The sequence below is a fragment of the Excalfactoria chinensis genome, chromosome 7 (assembly GCF_039878825.1).
Source record: "Excalfactoria chinensis isolate bCotChi1 chromosome 7, bCotChi1.hap2, whole genome shotgun sequence".
Lineage (NCBI taxonomy): Eukaryota > Metazoa > Chordata > Aves > Galliformes > Phasianidae > Excalfactoria > Excalfactoria chinensis.
In genome coordinates, this window is record NC_092831.1 from 13,729,514 (window position 1) to 13,750,768 (window position 21,255).

The 21,255-nt window shown below is 57.4% G+C and overlaps 1 protein-coding gene across 2 annotated transcripts in view; it reads right to left on the reverse strand.

Moving 5' to 3' along the window:
* Nucleotides 1–1,604: 1,604 nt before the first annotated feature.
* NHEJ1 (non-homologous end joining factor 1) overlaps nucleotides 1,605–21,255 on the reverse strand; it is a 31,318-nt gene continuing 11,667 nt past the window's right edge. Inside the window, exons 6-8 of one of the 2 annotated variants that reach the window (XM_072342147.1) lie at nucleotides 2,676–2,793; nucleotides 2,367–2,470; nucleotides 1,605–2,028 (exon numbers count right to left, since the gene is read on the reverse strand). In XM_072342147.1, the coding sequence (XP_072198248.1) occupies nucleotides 1,948–2,028; nucleotides 2,367–2,470; nucleotides 2,676–2,793 (303 nt within the window). In that variant the 3' untranslated portion in view covers nucleotides 1,605–1,947. Of the gene's footprint in view, nucleotides 2,029–2,366; nucleotides 2,508–2,675; nucleotides 2,794–21,255 lie in introns of both variants that reach the window. The other variant, XM_072342148.1, reaches the window with a different exon arrangement.

Sequence of the window (21,255 nt, forward strand, 5' to 3'; positions counted from 1 at the left end):
CTCTTAGGCACTGTAAGGACCAACCCCATTCACTGCTCCCGGCTGTGTCCTCACCTCACCCAAGTCCCTCTTTCCTCCACTCTTCATCTTCACCCCCTCAACCAACAGCACTGCAGCCTCCAACCAGCAGCATCCTGCAGACACCAGAATGGTACCAGGCTGGCACTGGGCTGGCACCAGGCCCCGCAGGGCTGCCCGGAGCAGAGCACAGTGCAGGGTAAGCGGACGGCGGAGCCTGGAGATGCAGTCTAGGTGGTGCTATTTCTCTATTTTTGCACTGGTTGGGTTTGGGATTTTCCTCTCCCTATTCGCTGCCTTGGTCGTCTTCTTCTCCTCTCTCTCTTTTTTTTTTTTTTTTCTTTTCCTTTTCTAAAAATACTTGACAGCGATTGAAAGGTCCCTTTAATCGAGGCCACAGAGCCCTTATTAAGGGCACGGGTCGGGGTGCTGGGCCGTGCCCGGCATAACGGCTTCATTAAACCTTGCGAAAACTAATATTTATGGAATCAAATTTATGGAGGCTGAGGCCGAACTTGTGGCCTTTAATGTGTGTCGGGAGCTCAAATCCAGCCGGCTCCAGGGAGGAGGGGGTGGGGACAGGGAAGGAGACCCCAGCAGGCAGGGCTGGGACAATGCAAGGTGACACTCCATGCAGTTGGCGTCAACCTGGGCCAGGAAGGCACCTCATCCCCGTGCTGGAGCCATTGGGCTGGGGGTATTGGCAGAGCTCTTCTTCTCACTGACAGCTCTGATCTGTTTTCATCTCTGCTCCCGCAGCCCATCCTTCCCATGCCCTGGGACAGGATGTGTCTCAGCAACAGGTCCTTGCCCTCAGCCCATGCCCTCCAGGCAGCGCTGACCCATGTTGGAGATGGGGCACAGCCCCAACTCTTTCACGCAGAAGGAAGCAATGTGGTTGGGAAAGCCCTGAGAGCCCCAGAGCTCTGCCCCAGAGCCCCTGTTGCCCTACAGCCCGCAGGCGCCTGTTCCAAAGGTTCCTGGGTTGTACTGAGACAGGAGAAGGCAGGACACAAGGGTACGGGCACATGATCCCCACCCCATGGCTTCCCCTTCCCATCACCCACTCTGCCCTGCATGCTGCTCCCTTGGAGAGGAAATATAAAAACCTCTCGCCCTGGGACTGGCCGGCCATGGCCCTGCAAAGGCCCTTTCATTCCCCTTCTACAGACACAGGGGCTGCTCCGGATGTTTTTGTTTCCCCCTTGCCACCATTGAGAGAAAGCAGTGAGCCTGTGGCCAGCCCAACCCTGGGGAGCCAGGGGCAGGCAGGGGCACGGGACCCTGCTGCTATTTTAGGAGCTGGATTGGGTATGGGAGTGGCTTCCCAGTTTCAAAAGGAAGAGCACAGAGACAAGAGCTAGGAGAGGAGATGCATACATGGAAGGATGAAGGCATGGAGGGATGGAAGGATGGATTGGATGGATGGTGCGTGAAGGGGCAGAAATGCTACTTTGAGTATAGAGAGCATCTGTAATATGCTGCAGGGCTGCTGAGAGACTCAACTGCACCAGGGCTTGCACCCTTGTCTCAGTACCATGGGTAGAAGAGGGGCAGAGCAGTGGGAGAAGGAATGTCACCCAGACACAGCTCTTTATTGCAAACTGACATAAGGGCAGGATGCACTGTCATCCACCCAAAGCCAAACCCCACCAAAGTCCTGCAGCATCTGCCTTGGCACCCACATGACAGCATCCCTCCTACTACCCCCAGGTCCACACAGGCAGCCTGGGATCTGCATCTGGGCAGAAGCACCAAAGGGTCCCCTGAGATATCAGCAGGCGGACAAGAGACCCCATCTCCCTGGCAATGGGGAATGACCCCAGAAGGATCCACGGGGAGATACAGATGAGAGGACATGTGGTGATCCACACAGCCTCTCACAGGTGCTGCAGGAGCAGAGACCTTCAGGACAGAAGCAGCAGTCTTTCAGCTGAAGAGCCCTTTTGCCTTCTTTGTCTTGGCCTTGGCCATGGGTAGCCGGGGCTTCTGCACCGGGGAGGAGGTCGGCTGTGAGCAAAGGGGAGGCAATGTCAGTCCCCTAGGGGGGGTTGATGCAGGATGGGTGCAAGTGAGAGCAGTGACACCCCATGGCGCACTGCTACAACACGTGTGCAACAAGCCCACGTGCCTCCCAACCAGCGTGCAGGGAATGGGATGTGCCAAGAACCAAGACAAGCCCCCCAGCCCACACTGGTGGGACACAGGGCTGGGCTGCACAGTGCAGAGAACAAAGGCTGGGCACTGTGGGCAGCAGACCATGCAGCAGCTGGCTTGAACCCCCATCCAGTCCATGAAGCCCCATCCCACTGCTGGCAAGAACAGGCTGTTCCCAGCACCATGCTCACCGTGGCTTCCTCACTCAAAGATGCTGTTTTGTCCGCTGGGGATTGGGGTGCCGGGTCGGGGAGCCCTGAGGTTTCTGCAGTAGGCGCCAGGTCCTTGATGTCCTCTGGTGCCGGAAGGGAGAGATGCAATTTGGGGTTGAGCTAAGGGAGCACAGAGCATCACCCAAACCCACACTGGGAACAAGGGGAGCTCAGCTCAAAGCAAAGGGGAGTGGGCTGCATCCAGGTCCTCATTCCCATTCCCCTGGGAAGGAGGCTTGACCCAGGAGTATTCCTCATTCCCCCACCTCCCAGACAGGAGCTCCTTACCTGGGTGATGCCTTTTCCGAGCCTGCTTGGCCTCCTGCAGCGTCACCACCATGTAGAGCTGCCGCAGAGCAGAGGTGAATGCGTGCCCGTCTCCTGCGCTGCAAATTTGGGGCAGGTTCTGTGGAGAGGCCGGAGACACTGTCACCCCACTGCCAGCACCAGGGCTGGGAATGGCTCCAGGAGGGGCCAGCTCCTGCCAGGACACCCTGCCTTGTGCTGGGCAGCAGCAAAGGGGCTGTGTGTGCCCACCTGCAGGACTCTGTGCTTCACCACAGGGACCACAGCATGGCTCTGCCCTAGTGCTGCACCACCACTTGCGGGGATGCAGTTGCTCCCCAGTTGTGCATGCACATGCTCACGCAGGCACCCACACACACACTGCTGCACAACCTGCTCCACTTTCTCCTTAGGAGAAAGATGGCAGAGGTCAGGGCAGTCACTCACATGTCATTCATGAACCGCTGAAGATAAGATCACATGGGAAGGGCTGTGGCTTCCCCAGCAGAAGCAGCACGAAGGCATGCTGATAAGGTACACAAGCTTTGGGCATGGCAGGACCCCGGGCACACTGTGGGGGTAAAGACCCCCTGCCTTGCCACAGCCTCTTGCAGCGATGCCCACACATGCAGCATAAAACACATCCAGTGCCAATGCAGAGAAGTCCCCCTGGTGCTTGTGCTCTCTGAGGGATGGTGCTCACAGCCTGAGGGCTGTGCCAACATGTGCAGGGACCTTGCAGGGTACCTAGGGCACAATGGCTATGAAGGGGTGCAGAAAAGAAGGCATGGGTGCAGGGCTGGGGAAATGCATCTGTGTGCTGGGGTTGGAGGGGGGGGGTGCTGAGTGATGTGCAGATGTACACATGTGCAGGTGTATGCATGTGTGATGAGTGTAACTATGGGTGCATGCCGGGCTGTTTGTTTCTCCTTGTATGTGTGTGTGTCAAAGGTCCAGCAGTAACCTCTGCTCAGCTCCACACCCAGACAGCAGGAGAACAAAGTGTAACAGATAAGGCTGATTCCTCCCCAGGATGGGGAAGCGGGGTGGGGATGGAGACACTCAGACCCACTCAAGGCCAGAGCCCAGAGCCTGGGACAGCGTCCCAAGGGCAGAGAGGGCAGGCAGAGACCCCCAGCACTCTGTGCTGGGGAGGGCAGGGCTGGTGTCCTGAAGGGCACCTTCCCTGCAGCTCTCAGCCCTCCTGCTGGAGAAGAAATCATGAAAGACCTCGTAGCTGCAGGACAGACATGCCATTGGGGTCTGCTTTCTGGCCAGCATCTGTGTCCCTGCCCACTGCCAAAGCAGACAGCAGTGCTCTGTCCAAGCCCTGCAGCATCCTCGGGGCTGCTCACCACCCTGCAGTGCCACCTCTGGGCTGTGAGCAACGCTGGCCCAGCATAAGATCCAGGGGAGGATGAGGGATGCTGAGCGCTTTGGACATCCCTGAGTGCTTTCACACTGGATGTGTCAGCCCCCCAGGGCCAGGGTTGCTCCCCAGGCTGCGAAAGTGGTGTCCAATGCTGGGAAGGGGACTGCCTGCACTTCAAAGGCAGCAGAGGGGCTGGCATCGGGTGGCCGACACAGCCTAGATCAAAGGCACGAGCTGGAGTCATAATTCAGAGAAAAGCAAACAGCAGCTCCCAGGAAAGCCAGGAACGGCGGCAGAGTGAGCAAAGTGTACCAGATAGCACTGTGCGGGTCAGTGCCCCTGTGGGGCAGGGGAGTCCCTGCACAGCCACTTGGTGCCGGTGCCAGCACCCTGCTGCTGTCCCCTGACACCGAGCGACCCATGGGAGCAGACGGGGCTGCAGGTACAGGGCACCCACTGCCCGTGGCTCTGGGAAGGAGCTGCTGCAAGCCTGGGCTGGAATCTGGGAGTCAGCAGGCAGCTCTGAGCCATCGGGTGGCCGCAGCTCACCCACACGGGAACGGGATGGGAGGCTGCTGGGCACCGACCCGAAGGGAAATCAATGGGTTTATGAGTGGAGCTGGGAGAGTTTCCCCACAGAGCTGTGACTCAGCAGGGAGCAGAGCATGCTGTGCCAGCCAGCAGCCACCTGATGGCCCCGGAGGATGTGAGGGACAAGGAGGTGTCCCCAAAGGGTCTGGTAGAGGGACTAGATGTGGCTGTGGGTGACATCTCCTATTTGCCCCATGGCTTCAGTACATCGCAGAGCCAAACCCCACTGCAGCCGGCTTGTTGTCCCCAGTATGGCTTGAGCCCTGACTGCTGGAGCCTTGTTTTTCTCTGATTACTTCACTGTGAGAGCTGGGACACAAGGGGTGCCAGCCAGGTTCCCCCACCACGGTGCCTGAAGAGCTGGGAGGGGGGGTCACCCCGTGTTATGACTACCTGCCTGCAAGGCCAAGCGCCATGCTCCAGTATCAGGAGCTGCTCAAGGTTGCAGCACCAGCACAGGATGCTCACTAACACAGCCTGAACACTGAGATTAGCCAAGCTGGGGGGGCTGCCAAGCAAGGGGGGGCTGGGACACAGCACCTGTGCTCAGCGAGGACAGCCCACAAGGAGATGCAGCCCAGACACAGCATTCATCCTCACTGCCCTGCCTTCACCCATCCCTGCCCACGCTCCTTTTGCAAGGGGCTGTAAGAGATATGGGACTTCAGATGTCCCCTTGGCTGTGTCACCCGTGGATGAAGCAGCATCACCATCCCCTGGCGCAGGGCTGCAGGCTGGAGGGATGGTGCTGGGCCCCCGTGCTCATGCCAAGCACCAGAGTCTAAATCGGTCGCGCTCAAAGCTGGGGACTGACCCTTTCATTATCACACCAGACGTTCAAAGCGGTTACCAACATTCCTTGCTACAAACCCCACATTCCTATTTTTTAATATATTTTTAACTGGAAAACAGAGCGAACGGGGCCTGTTTGGAAATTACAGCCTGGCTGCTGTGGCTTGTATGTCAGATCTGCCCACATTCCCGCGGCCAGCCTCAGCACATGCTCCACAGGGGCACACTTAATAATTCCTACAGGGGCCAGGAGCCAAGGGGTGTGGGCCGGGGGGTGGGGAGCACGGCTTCCCCAGGTTGGCCCCAACAGAAGATCTGCAGAAGTAGCGTGATGGAGCAGTGGCCTGGGAGCAGGACGAGCATGGCAGCTGGCATTGTGCTGACATAGCAAAGCGTGGTGATGCTCTAGCAAGCAGCCTGTGGTGGGCAGGAGAACGGCTTCATGGCTCGGGCATTGCTGTGCCTCGTGGCTGGGCTGCTGCCACCTTCGCAGCAGGGTTTGTGCTGCCAACAGCTCAGGGATTCACCCTGGGATGTGCAGAGAGGAGAACAGGTCTATGCCACCAGCAAGGGATCCTACCTGTGAGAGGACACATCTAAGCTGCTGCCTTCTGGTTGGGATCAAGCATAGGGACTGCAGAGGGATGTGCCCAAGCTCTGACCCTGCAGCATCCCCAACACCTCATCCCATGCAGGCACGCAGCAGCAGCAGCCAGGAGCGGCGCTGGCACGGTGCAGGAAGGGTAGGATGGCCAGGGCTTCCCCGGCACAGAGCCAGCACCGCACACACCTGGCAGGAAGCAGCTGTGCCGGCTGGAGAAGGCAGCTCGGAGCTGAGAGAGGTGATAGAGGTGATGGGGTCACCCCAGGGAACAGCGGGCGGCGAAGCCAGGGCGGCCAAGCAGCACAGCCTGGCACAGCTTGGCACGGCACGGCACGGCACAGCCTGGCACAGCCCCGCACTCCTCCTGGCAATGCTCATGGCCCTGCTGTGGGTGATGTTTTCCTTTCCCCCTACTTTCAAGGCCTTTCCAGCAAGCAAATGTCAGGCACATAAAGAGCGGCACTGTGAGCGGAAGATGGAGCGAAAATGCCTGCCCGCGTCCCTCCGTAAGTGCCGTCTCACACTTCATCAAGGCGGCCTTTGCGAGCGAGGCACCCGCTTAACAACCAGCAGTCTATGCAGCCCGGTGACCGCAGCGGCCCGCTGCTCAATACTCTTTTCTTTTCCCCTTGTGCTGTTCCCGCGGGTTGGATTACAGCATGCAGCGCATTGTGCTGCCGCACGGCAGCGGGGATGCCGGGGTCCTGCCCTGCCCTGCCCTCCTGCTGCTCTTCCAGCTCCCAGGGACCGATTCGAGGGAATGGAGAGTCGGTGAGGCAATGGGTACAGCTGCACCAGGGACAAGGGGCTGCTGTGGCACACCCAGCTCAATGCTGGCTGCGGGCATGTGCCAGTCTTGAGCTCAGCATCCAGCTTTTCCTGGGGACCCCTCTTGGCAAGGGAGCTGGGTGGCTTGTGCCAGCTTGCCACTGTCGGGTGGATGCATCATTCAGCTCTATTATTGCAGGGTTACGCTGCAAGGCATGCCAGCTCATGCTGGTTTATTATTGTCCATCCAGGAAAGCTGGACGCATAGCGCTGGTTTGTTATTGTAGGGTTTCTCAGGAAGGTCGGCCAGCTTATCCTGGCTTGTTATTGCACCTAGGGGGCCAGCCAGGAAACTTCCTGCAAAGTGGGGTGACGGAAACAAAGCCACACCTGATGAATCACATGGGTGCCACACGGCGATAAGGGACAGTGGCAAGTGGGATGCTGTGCCCCAGCTCCACCCGGCACTGACAAGCTCATGGGAACAAACACTCATGGCTTCCCTACGGCAGTGATGCTGGCTGAGGAGTGAGAGCATGGGGCAGGGAGGGGACAATCAGGGCTTGTGCCATGCCAGCAGCAGCCCCTAGAAAAGCAAAGCCTAAGAGTGGTGTGGGGGGGTGCTGCACCCAGCGTGACCCTGAGCCCGCTGGGGATTAGCTGTGCCACCAAGGCTCCAAGCAGAAGAAGCCTGGGGCTGAGCCAAGTGAGATTAAGAGATCTGGGGGAAATCTGGGTGCGCTCAGGACCAGACTGAGCTGTTCCTCCCTGGTGGCTTTGCAGTTCCTTCTCGGCATGGGCGCACCCGGCCAGAGGGGCAGCCCCTGGGACGCGGTCCCATCCTCACCCGAAACTGCAGCAGGAAATGCAGAAGGGACAGCAGGGCTAATCCCTGGGCTGATGCTGGCATCTTGCTGGGCACAGTGGGTTGGCAGGACAGGGTCTGACATGCCCTAGAAGCACTGGCACCCCTGCTGGCACACTACTGAGTCACCGTCACCTCCCCTTGCTGGTGACAGCCCATGTTTCCCATTTCTGCAGCCAGCACCATCCCTGGCATGGTACCACCCAGCCCAGAGAAAGCAGGGGCATACATCCCCTTCAGCAGTGCCCTGGTGATGGAGATGTCCCTTCTGGGTGATGACCAGTTGAGTCTGGTGGCCAGTGTCCCTGCAGGCATTGCCCAACTGTGCCCATGCTCAGATACCCCCATGGTGCCTAGTTTTTCCCATAGTGCCCAGATGTCCAACTGAGCAGAGCCCACCTGTGGCAGGACCCAGGTATCCCCATGATGCCCAGCTGTCCCTATGGTGCCCAGGTGTCCCGTGGTGCCCAGGTGTCCCACGGGCACTGCCCAGCTGCTCAGCACAGATGTTGGGTCTTGGCCAGGCAGCAGATTGAGTGTCAGGCTTGCTCTCAGCACAGCAGCAGTGGAAGGAGGCTAGGCTGCCTGGCGAGCACACAGCCCCTTCATTCATGGCAAAAATAGCCCCCCGGGGTGTGGTCCAGCCTGGAAAAGCCCCCTCCAGCCTGGCCAGCCCATGTTTATTCAGCAGGGGACGCGCTGCTCTCCCCCTGCCCGTGGCCCCGTGCCGTCTCTGTGCCAGAGCAGCCGTTCTTGGATGCGGTTCCCAGGGTCCCCCCCTGGCCAAAACACACAGGCTGGGGCATGGGGTGGCAAAGCCCTAAAAAGCACTGGGTTTGTCTCCAGGAGGAGCAGCCCCCGGTGATGTCATGAGAGTTTGCAAACGGCCACATGAAAGGGGCTCACTGCCCAGGAAATCCATAGGCCTGCACTCTGCCAGACAAGTCAGTGATTCTTCAGCAGGCAAGGAAGGAAATCTGGAAGAGCCCAAGCCAAACCCTGGGGAAAACCCCCCTTCTTCATAGTCCCCCAGGCTCTCACCCCTTATCCTTCCTTCCTCCCTTGTCCAAATCTTAGCCCCAAAGACCCCAGCATCCCAATGGTGGGAGCATGCATCAGAGGGGGAGCTGGGGATGATTTAGGGCCAGGCTGCACTGCTGGCAGATAACAGGAATGAAGCAGAATAGAGGATTCTCTTTCAGGAGGGATTACAACAGGGACAGCTGGGAACACACAGACTCAGTCTCCCAAAGAGCTGGCCAGGATCTCAACGTGCTCCAGCACACACAGAAAACATGAGCTCTGAAACCAAACCGGTTGCCATGGGACCCCCTCCCCGTTTACAGTTGGGGTGCAGGCTGTCACACCTGGACAGCAGGGGATGCTCTGCCTTCTTCATCCTCCTCATACAGAACCTTCCTGGATCTGCACCCCAGCACTGCAGACCACTTGCTGCACGGGCACTGAGGATGGAGATCCCAACCCCATCCCCGTCCCAGGGAAGGAGGGGGCTCAAGCCTTGGGGCTGCCAATCACCAGCATTACAAACGCACCCTCAGAAGGAAAACAAAATAAAAACATCAAACAAAACAGAGGTGAAAAATTCCTTGACATTTCTCTCCTGTGAGTCCCCAGGGCCAGCAGAGAGGCGAGAGCCTCCGGCGTTTGTCAAGCAAACACTTTCACACCCTGAGCTGCGCTCGGCACGCTGCCGCTGGAATGCCAAATATATATTTAAGCCCTGCTCATCAAAGGAGCCTGTTCGGAGTCGGTCTCGGGCAATGTGCATGTGGGTTTGGCCCAGAGCAAAACCAGAGGCGCTGAGAATATTGCTTGAGGACGAGAGACAGCGTGCACGCATGGAGGAGATAAGTGACAGCCTCCAAGGCCGTGCGCCTGTAGGTCGCAGGCTGGGCACGAGATACCTGCCACATTATCAGCTCGTGTCGCAGCATGGGGTGGGGATGTTTAGGCTGGAGGACAGCCAGCGGCAGCTCTGCATTCCATGCTGTAAGCCTGGTCAGAGCTGAATGAGCTCAGCCAGCAGCGCAGGGTGCAGGGGGATGAGCAGGAAGTGGCACTGGGAGAGAACAGTTGCAGAGAGGGCTGGATGAGGCCATCATGGTACCCATCTCAGGAGGTGACAAGTGTCCTTGGGCTGCAGGTCGGGGTCGACCAGAAAAGAAGATCATTGTCACAAGCAAGCTCGGCACGCTGGCGCTGTGAAATCAGGCATTACGCGCTTGTTGCCCACAGCAGGAGCAGCTCATTGGTGTCACATGGGGACAACCCTGGCCAGGGGGAGCCCATATGGGTCTGACCCTGCACAGCCGTGCCCCCAGCCGGGTTCATCCCCCGGTGAGGGGAGGGAGAGCAGGGCAGTGGGTTGGGTTTCAGGCACCTGCTGCAAATAAAACACCCTGTCAGGAGCTGTCCCCTCTTGAGAGAGAGATGGGATCCCAGCGGGGCTGCAGGGACACAGAGGGACCACATCCTCATCTTTCTCTGCCCCATGAGGTTTAGCTTTGGAACCTGAACGGCTCCTGCAGGGCTGGGGCAGGGTACAGGATGCTCCCAGCCATTTCCCACAGCTCTCAGGGCTGCCATGCTGTCAAAGACTAGGTGACCCAAATTCTCAACTCCGTGACAGCAGTATTGCTCTGCCCCATGCTCACCCAGAGTACGGATGCTGGCCAGCTCTTCATGCGTGGCAAAGAGGAAATCACACCCAGCCCGGCAGCATGCCTGGAGTGCTGCCAGGCTCTCTTCCTCCTGTTGCACGGACGTTTCCTCCTGCTCCTCCGTTCGTCCACCCTGGTGCCTGCTGTTCTAAGGCTCTGTGCACTCTGCTCACAGCCCCATCTCCAGCCCTTGACTGCTCCATGCAGCAATGCCTTGCACTGATGGGTTTGCCCACCCCTTTTTAAAAGCCTTGCCATTTCCATTCTGTTTTTCTACTTCCTTTTGGTTCAGTGTAGGATTATTTGTCAGCAGCCCCAAAACAGAGTGACCAAGTTCCCCTCAAGCCCCCTGCCTCCAGAAGCTGAGGATGCGAGCCTCTCTGACCACCTCAAAATTCAAAAAACATGTCTCTTCAGAGAATGCCAGCACATCTATGGCCCAAGCAAGAGAACAGGAATCAATTACAGGCCTGGCAAAGGCAGGGCTGCTCTGGGGCTCCGTCACCAGCTCTGTGCCCACGTGGCACCGCAGCGGGTGAGCTGGGGCTGAGTGCTGCCCACCTTCTGCCGGCACACCCCACGGCCCCCAGGGTGCAGATGTGCCAGCAGCTGGCACGGACACACAGGGGAACCACTTGAAAGCCATGGTAGGAACATGCTGGTAAACCAAGGCCACTCCTCTGCTCCTCCAGAGCACTGCTCCGCTTGTTATTTATAGACAGTGCTCCGGGTGCCCACCCAAAGGGAGTTCAACCCGCAAGGTGCACACTCTTTGCCTGCTCTGCCTTGTAGCTCATAGCGGCCCCAACCAGAACTGCTCCAGACCCAGCTGGGAGCTGGGATGCTCATGGCATGGCCTTACAGCCTGCACAGTGGGGATGCTGCCTTGCTCTGGCCACCTGCACTTCTAGCATCTCCCAAGGGCTGTGGGGTGAGGATGCTCCTGCAGCAATGTGTGCCCCCAGCACCAATCAGGAGCAGTTGCTGAATGCATTCCATGACAGTGTTGGCAGTGGGGGGGTACGGGGCTACTGCAGCTCACCTTTCATGCCGCCCATGTCCCACTGACACCAGTGATGGGAAAAGAGCCCTCTGGACCATCTGCTCAGTACCCGCACATCCCAATTACCGGCCCCGAGTGGACCTGAGTCCTTCCACCCCAACCACAGAGGGGAAAGTTTCCAAATTAAAAACCTAAAACTGGCAACAAGGTGCCCATGGCACGAACCACTTAAACTGGCCATTAAACTTTATAAGTTAGACGGGCACTGGGATCAAGCGACAGAGCTGTAGGAAAACAGCCGCCCCTCCTCAGGCAGCCTAACCACGGCTGTCCCCAAAGCCACAGGGCTGACGTCACGGCATGACCTCACCCCGTCACCCACTGCCTGGCCAGCCTCAGCCCCGTGTTTACCCCTGCCCAGCCCCAATGCTGTCCCTCGCAGCCCGCTTTCCCTTTGAGGTCAGCAGCCCCGAGGCCTGGAGAGAAAGAGGAAAAGAGCAGAAAGGAGTAAACCAAACCTCAATGCCCACAAAGGCAGGCTGCAAAACACGGAGGCCTGGCGGCTCCCTCCCAGCCATGCTTCTCCTGGCCATGTGCTCCCCTCCTGCCCTAAGTGAGGTAGCCTTGAGGGACCATGGCTGCACAGCTCTTGTCCCAGCTGTGGCTCTCGTCCCTGCCCTGGCCATGCCTACTGCTGCTCTCCTGTTTTCCAGCAGATAGTGCTCTCCACGCCCTAGGTGAGATGGGCTGAGAGTGGGTATCAGAGTCAAGCAGGGATGCTCCACAGGTACCCATGATGACCTGTATCCCAAGGGGTTACATGCCAGCCCCCAGCCCTGCTTTATCCTGCTGGGATACAGCTGGGGATGTGTGGCCAGCCCCGTGGCATTGGATTTTGGCTGGGGGTGCAGAAAGACAGAGCACCAAGGTACCAGGACATCTGCCTCTGGATCTCTCCAAAATCACCACCACCTACAGCCAGGCACAGGTGTGTCCGTGGTTCCAGCTTACCCTGCTTGGCAAGGTGGAAGCCAGAGAGGGATGAAACTGGTCTGGTGGTGATGCTGGACCGTGACATTTTTCAGAGTGTGGGAGCAGCCAGAGGACAGCACTGGGAGCCCAAGCCCTGCGCAAAGCCTGACTGATGCGCTCAGCTCGGAGCTGCATGTTGCCAGAAAATGAGTGAGAGCCACAAAACCCACAGGGGCTCACAAGGGGATAGCGAGGGAAAGAGCAGGGGCAGCTGCAGCAAGCACACGGCACTGGTCAGAACAGGCTGGGAAGCCGCTGTCCCTATGTGCTGCTGTGCAGAGCCACACGGGGCACATTTTGCCCGCTGTCACCTCCACCAGAGGTCTGTGGGTTGCATTTATAGCCTCAGCCGCAGACCCTGTCCCCATAGCATCCGTGTCCTCCGGACCGCATGGCGCTGGCCTGTGTCCCTCAGCCCGCAGCATTCCGGGGAGCGGGTACCCACTGCCAGCCCTCAGTGCCTGGCACATGGGTGCATGCACGCACACACACTGCTTGCACCCTGTGAGCATCGATCAGTGGAGAAGCACATACATGCACTCACAAACAGGGCAGCCTCTGCAAACAACTGCTTGTTAAGTTAAAATTAAACTCTGCACAAATATTGACCTTTGGAGGGGACACAAACCCTGCCGATATATTTACCAGCTTTATAAATGGGCCTGACCACAGTGCCCTATATGCTGGACTGCAGGAGACGAAGGTTGTGGAGGTGCCCAGATGACGTCCCCCCCATCACGGGGCTCTGCCTGGACAACACCAATGTGCCCCGCAGTTGCCTCCCTGCTCCAAAGCGGGGCGCACCCTGGGAAAGGTCTGACCCCAAGGATGCATAGAATAACTTGGTTGTCACGGGACAAGAGATGAGTTCTTCTCCTAGGGGGAGGGTTCCCCTAGGTCTCCCGTTGGGCATCCAGTTGGTCATCTAGCAAACACAAAGGCTTTGCACATCCGAGGAGCCCGGCATGATGCTGCCCGGTCCCAGGAGGCAGAGGGAGGGGAGAGCACGGCACATACAGCAGGGGATGCCCGAGTTCCAGCTCTCGGAAACACTGAATAGAGTCTTATTCAGGCTGATGTAAAACACTGTTAAAACACACAAAAATCCTTTGAGTAATGGGCGAGCGGGAAAGAGGCATCTATAATTAACAGTAACTGTTCGAGACGGTCGCTGCCCAGAGATGTGTACTGTGCAAAACCACTTGAAAAGGCCCCGTCTGAAAGGCGAAGCCTGGGGTTTTTCAAGAAGCCCGTCATGTAACCATCCTGGCCCTTCCAAAATAATTCTGCCATATTAAAAAAACCCAAAACCTCAGCTTAATCGCCCTGCAGCACTGGGACCGGAGAGCTCTGAGGAGAGGGGAAGGGAAGTACAACCGGCTTCCAATTAGAGCCTCGTTAGAAAGGAAAGCTGAAGAGCTATTAGAGAGCAGGCCAGGAGTGAGTCCAGCCTTGGGAGCTGGAAGGGACATCCTCACCGCCCTGCCCCATTGGTGGGCACAGTGGGACTCGGGGATGGCAGGGTCCCAGCTGTGGGCACAGAGCAGAAGGATGGGAGGTATCCTTTGGGGACTGCTGCAGGCAGAGGTGTCAAAGTGCCCCGGGATGCACTGACACTGGATGGGGCAGGGTTTGGGGATGCTCAAGGGAGAGCCGAGGACAGAGAGGAGGAAGAAGATGGGGAACTGGGGGCTGCAGGCTTTGCTGCATCCTCCCACCTGCAGAAACACAAGGACCAGAGATTACACATCCACACGGTGCACGGCCTGCAAAGCCACAGCTTTGCCCAACCCTAGCTGGCAGCTGCATGGGAAGAGAAACCTCACAGTAAGCGCACCCCTCCCCACCTTGCCCCTCAAGCCCCCATCTTTCCCACACAGTGCCTCTCCATTCCCTGAGCTTGGTACAGCAGCCACAACCAAAGATCAGAGCGCCAGAGCACGGCCAGCTTGCCGCAGGTGCCAGGGCATTGCCTGCAGTGCAGATTTGGCCGCAGCATCCGCTTGCTTCATCGGCTCACAGTTTAATTGCACCCAGTGGCCCTGCCGGCCGGGGCAGGCACTGGGCACCCGCTCTCCGGCTGCAGCCTGGCCCCGGGGCTGGGTGGGAGGCACGCTGCCCAGAGCAGCCTTCCCATCCCATCCCACAGCCTGGGACTCATCCAACACAAAGTTAATTTCTAACCATGGGTAACCACCAATGCCCAAGCAGGGATGATTTATCCCCTATCTGCCTGGGTCGGATTTATGAGCCACACATCCCCTAGGCTGTGATAAAGGCCATGTCTGTGCTCCTCCTGTTCCCCCCCCCGCCCATAGCCCCTCCGTGCAGACCCGCCGCCCCCCCACTCCATTTACAAGCCTTTCCCCAGTGCGGAAACCTGACAGCCCACAGAAGAACAGTAAACAGCACAGAAAATAACACCCACTGGAGGCCAAGCAGAGACGCGCCAGCCGGGGAAGCCACAAATGGTTCCTGCTTTTGGGACCTGCTCAAGAAAACAGAGTGGGATGGACCCCAGGCTCCAAGCAGCCTTTGAAAGGGGCGAGGGGAGATGCTATGAATAGCTGAGGCCATGGATGGGGATGATGGGACAATGAGGACCGGTCCCCATGGCATCACACAGAGGCAGCCTTAAGTGGGAGCAGGCGTTTCCCCTGAAAATGGGACCGCTGATACACGGTCAAAAATTCCTTGGTCCATCATCAGCATGCTGTGAAGATGGGGGAATCAGGAGCCCAAATCAGGGCCAGGTACTGTTTACACTTACCCCCGCATGTGGGACTGAGCAGAGGGTAACAAGGGAGGGCAGCCCCCAACTGCACGGCACAGAGCAGAGCCCTGGAAGGAGCAGGGTGGAAGGAGGGACCATGTCACAGCTCTCGGGGCAGAACTTTGGCAGCCCCTCACCGTCCCCAAGCACTCTGCAGAGCTGATAGCGGCAGTTCTGGCAAGAGAGAGAAGAGAGCCTTGTTCTGAGGCCAAGACTAAGGCGATTCAGTGCTTTGCTCCCCTGAGGTTTCTCAGGTGAAACCTGTCTCTGTAATGGCTGTGTCTGTAAAATGTATGGAAATGCCCATAAAACCTGTATCAAATGCTGCATGGATATATATGGACATATAAAATTAGGAGCACATGGGGAATTGGGGCAGCACGGCTCCCTCCAAGCCATAAACATGCACCAGAAAGAAGCAGGAGGGCAGCAGCTCCAGGAGCTGTGCAGACAGGACTGCACTCCATATAGCTGGGGCACGGGCACCACGGCTCCGGCCATCGGCACCACGGGATACCAGCAGGACACAGAGATCTCGCCATTGGGGCAGCATGGGGACAGAGTTCTGCAGCAGGCTTGGCATCCCTTGCCCTGACACCACAGCCACTCGCCGCATGGAGCAGGGGTCCTGGCATCTGCTGAAGGAAGATGCATAGCAATGCCTACAGCCATCCCATGGCTTATGTCCAGCATACACCTGGCAAAATCAGGCCGATAGCAGCACAAATAACTCCAGATCCAGTCACCTCACCGTCTCTGTGTGGCTCTGCTCTTCCCTATGCTGTTCACCCCAGGGTGCGTGGCACTGCAGCTCCAAAGCACAGAAGCTGTGGCCGGTGTATGGGGAATGCAGGATTTATTTGACTCCAGAGCAATGGGATCACCTAAATACCTCAGACAGCAGCAGCCCCTCAGAGTTATCAATGTCTGAGAGCCATCATAAGCCTTAAGTGAGGGATCCAAGGACAGAGGAGAGGTGCAGGGGCAGTGCATCACCAGTCCCCACTGGGAAAAAGAAATGCCCTAACAGCCATGGGGTGCATAAATCCACAGACCGCAAACCCTGCTGGGTTTGACAGCAGCCCTGAAGATGCAGGAACCCCTATGTTCCATCCCCAAGGGGAAGCGTGGGCATAAGAAGACAGCATGGTACCATTTCAGAGCAAGCAACTTCTATTTTTACTCCAAGGGCGTTTGCACCAAATGCAAAGCACATGTGCAACCCCAAACATGCAGATATGGAGAAGTGCACCCACAACACAGGGAACTCTTGGGGTATCTCTGCTTGCCTGTTGGTCTTCACATCCACCTCAGTGAGCAGACCCTTACTACCATCAACATCCCACTATATGAACCTGCCATGAGCCAGGTGAGACCCTATGACTGCAACAGATTTGCCTTTTCCTACAATCCCATGACTTCAAGAGCTGAGGATTATATGAAAACTCTGAATATCAACGTGCTTTGCAGCAAAATCATACATAAATAGGCAAATCTCTGCCAAGGATTAAGCAATACATCACAAGGGCAGCTGAGCCACGGCAGGCTGCTGTTTGCTCCCTGCACCACACTGAGCAGAACCCAGTTGGCTCCCTTCGTCCTTCCTGTGCCCTCGTAGAGATTGGCAGCTGGACCCCAAACCCAGCCCTCCACAGCTCCTATGGAAACCCATCCAATCCTCATAGCCTTCCTAAAGCAAAAAAAATGGGCTGAGAACCCCCAAATTCAGGGCTTAACCCTGCTTATCCACTCTGACTCACACAAGAGAGCTGAGCATAGAGGGACCTGTGTGCCCTCAGAGCCCCTGTGCAGCAGGGAAACCCAGGGCAGGAAGCAGACCCAGGCACGTCCCAGTTCCAAACCCACACCTGGTAGGGCAGAGGCTGTGTCCTGGCTGCCAACAGCATGGCTCTGTGCTCAGAGATCGGGGGAAAGCCCGCTGGTCACTCCACCCCACACCCCTGCTGCGTGGCAGCTGCCACGTGGCTCTCACTAAGGGGACAAAGTGCCTCTGCAAGGCACAGCCCTGCTACTTGAGAGCATCCCTTTGTGAGGGCCGCACCAGGGCAATGCAGAAATGCAAAGCTAAGGACGCAGAGAGGCAGTGTGGGCAGTGCCAAGGCTGCAGGGCTGCAGTGCAGAGGTGCAAAGCCAGGACGCAGAACCGCAGCGCCGACGCTGCTGCAACGCAGTGTTTGGGATGCAGCGAGGTGGTGTTGGGATGCGGAGCTGCAGTGCCATGCTGCAGAGCTGCACAGCCGCAGCTGCACACAGCCGGGAGCTGAGGGCCACCAGCCTTCCGCAGCTGGTGACAGGGCGCCATCTGCCGCGTCCTTGTCACACACTGCTGTCCCCAAAGCACCGGCACTGAGCCAACATTACACTCGGCCACGCAGATGCAGAGATAGCCTCACATCAATTCCATCAGGCCATCTCCTGGGCCAACAGCAGGGTGGCACGGCTGTCCACATCCCTATCCCTTGTCGCCTACCTCTCCAGCAGCCTTGGATGTGCACATCTGCAATGCACCTGCACACTGCACTTGCAGATGTGGCACTCCACCAGCCAGCCCAGGGATGCTGTCCAGGGAGCAGAGGGTGCACAGGGCCACCTGCAGTCCCCTGGCACAGCTTGGGGACAATGCAGAGGTCCCTGGGCATGGCAGCAGGCTCCTGAACTCAGCCAGTGCAGTGTGAGGTCACACCCAGGCCTGTGAACCCAGGCAGGCACAGGAGGAACCTTCAAGTCACACAATTCCTATATTATGTAGCACTAATAAAAAAAAAAAATAAGGGGGGGGGGGGGGGGGTAGGGCTTGAAGTTTTCTTAGTGCCACATAGTAAAGTATTTATAGCAATCCAGGCGTGAATGGGCTGCTCACAGGCCACACTCCTCCTCGGCGTCAGGATCTCCAGGAATTATTCAGTGCAGTCACATTGTTGTATTCACCCCGAGATTGAGTTTAATTACAGACAGGCAGGCAAACAGGCTGTCAGTGTTCCAGCCTCGCCGGCAGAAGGGTGACTGAATTGCCTTTAATGAACGGATTTTAAAAAGACCCAGGGCTGAAAGAGTGAGGGGGGGAAGTAAAAGGGGGGTGGGGGGGAAGGGGCTCTGGAAAAGGCAAGGGGTGAGCAGGGAGACAGGGCTGGGATGCAGACAACGGGATGGTGGCGGGCACATGGAGGGAGAAGCGCATGGCTGAGCTCTGCCCAGATGTGTCACAGCTGCTCCAGCTGCAGGAGCCAGGCCGGAGTGTGCACTGAGTGCGGGATGGCAGATCCCTTCGGAGACCCAACGAAAAAGGGGTTGGGGAGGACTCCCGACTTATTACAGAGCAGGGTATAAACAGAACAAATAAATATAGAGCTGCTTTATTACAAGGCCGGCCAGCTCTGGTGGCTGGCTGATTACAGGGCAAGCTGCTCCAGCGCTACCCAAGCCCAGACCTCAATAAAGGCCAGATTGGAGCTGCCTTCTGCTCATTTACAACTCCGCCATGCCACTCAGCCCCGCGCGTGCCCACTGCTCCCGTGCCCCATCACCGGGATGCAGCAGTGGGGGAGCATGGAAGTTTAAACAAATAGTGAGTAAGCGATGAGCAGGGCAGGCGGGATCAGCAGCCTGGCAGACACGCTCTAAAAATACTGTTTATTTTCCTAAGGACTTTCCAAAACCGGTGATTTACAAAATAAAAATAAAGGGATAAAAACTATAAGAATTATAGATGCATCGCAGGGGTGGGAGGGGGGGGGGGAAGACCCAAGAACAAGGAAAGAAAAACACCCTGATGAGTAAGGCACACGTATGACGTACATAAATCCACCGGGATGGAAAGGCATGAGCCTCCTGCACACGCGGCAGCGGCACACGTGCGGGGCTGCTCCATGGGCTGCACACAGCCAGCTCTCTGCTCTCTGCTCCCCAGGGCTGAGGGCATTCACCTCCATGCACACACACACACACACACACACACACACACGCATCTTTCCAGGGCTGAAAGGGCACTTTGTCTCCCAGTCCCCAGCCGGGCTCCCAAGCCATCCCGCAGCCCCAAGGGCTCCCACGACCACCTTGGTGCTGAATCCCTGCGCCAAGCCCCCGGTGTGCCCACAGCTGATGGGGGAAAGGGAGAGCGGCACGTCTGTGGGGCTGTGGGCCGGGAGGCTTCAAAGGAGTTGATTTAGTATTGTTCCACCTGCCCTGAAACGGGCACTTGAGTGAGGGATGGAGGTTGCCTAGGGTCATCCTGGCTCTGAACAGAGCCCTTATAGCGTGGGGAATGAGAAGGTGGCTGCTCTGGGAGGAGGTGGTCCCCTGAGCACAGCTCGTGGAACAGGTCCCATATGTCCCCCATGCACTGTTGTGCCAGGGACACTCTTCCCCAGACAGCTCTCCACTGTGATGGACATGTCACCCCAACCATCAGCTCCACTGGGGTCCCCACGGTGCCTCAGCACTGCTGCACTGCTAGGGTGAAAAGGCAGAGATGAAAAGGAGAGTGGGCAGTGTCAGTGCTGCTCCCAGCTCCAAACACATCACCGCGTTCCCAGGGACCCTACCCCACATGCTGCCCACCATGCCCAGCAGCCCCATCTGGTCACAGGGCTCTGACTGCCCTTTCCTCACAGCACCAACCTGCCCTGACAACAGTGAAGATGCAAAGGACAAAGCAAGACACAGCAGAATCCCAAATCTCCCATGGGATGGCAACACCCATGCACAACAGGGCACCTGTATCCTTTCTGCCCTTTCACTGCTGCTGCCCTCCACCCTTATTACCTGCACTGCTCAGGACTGGAGCTGTCACACAGTCAGCCCTGCTCACCCCCCCGCCCAGGGAGCGGAAAGCAGATCCCTGCAAAGGGCAGCTAATGCGGAAGCTGTTCGCATCCCGTAGTGCGATCCCGGCGGGTGAGGAGCAGGGCAGCTCCTGGGTCGTCGGGTTATCGGATGATAACAAGGCAGCACAGCCCGAGCACGCGACTTCCAGCAATGCAAGGCTGTTTCCTTTGTTTTGGGAAAACAAGAGAGGAACCAGACCTTTTCTGGCACGTTCTTGCCCGGTCTGAAACTGTCCCCCATGTGCACCGGCTCTGTCCCCCTGCCCCATCCCAGCACTGTGTCCGTAGGATGACGGGGACAGAGCCAGCCTTGGCCCTTTCCACCTCTCCCAGTCCTGGTGCTGAGGCTCAGAGAGGCCAGGACACCATGCTCTGTGCCATGGAGACCCTGCCTGGGCTGGCTTAGCTCACCACTGTCCCCAACCCCAAAGGTGGGGTGAGCCCCCTGCCCATGCAGGGAGCAGCACTGGGCTCAGCAGCCATCCCTTCATCCCTTGCAGCCGTACCCCCCACTCCCCAGAGAGCTGTGGGTTGGATGGGGGTGTGGGAGCCCCCCTTCCCCTTCCCCAGCGGAGGAGGAGGAGGAAACATAATAAGAAAAATAAAATTTATAAGCCAGGCAGTAATTACAGCGTGGCTACAAAAGGCTGCCTCGTCAGGGCCATCATTATGTGGCTAAATTTAACGCCCCGTGGCTGCTCGCGGGGGGAGCCGCGTCCCGGGGCTCTGAGCATCCACACAGACGCCGGCCCCGCTACCTTCTCTCCGTGCCGGCAGGGCAGCGCAGCTGAACGGCAGCCAAGAAAGCCATAAAGCAGGTCAGAATTTTTTTAATAGTCTATTTACCAAGATGCTGTTTTTACTGCCGAGGTTTCTCTCGTTTTATCTCTGGCTTCTTTTTTTTTCTCTCTCTCTTCTCTCTCTTTTTCCCCTGACTCCTGAACAGACTGGGCTGTATTTTCTGGTTGAGGTTCCTCTCTCTCTCACTTGCTCTAAATACTATTTTCAGAACTCTAATTTTATACGGTATGTCCCTTTTTTTTCCCCCTTTCTTTCCTTTTTTTTCTTTTTTTTTCTCTTTTTTTTTTGGTAAATATTTGCCATGACTAAGGCAGGACACATCCCGTTTAAAAGGCTCCCATCCCACAAAACATCAGCCCTGTAATGACATGAATCTCATTAGCTCTCCCCATGAAAAGAGGTATAGAAAGGGAGCATCACTCGGTCCCTCTGAGTTCCTGTATCTGCACAGACATAT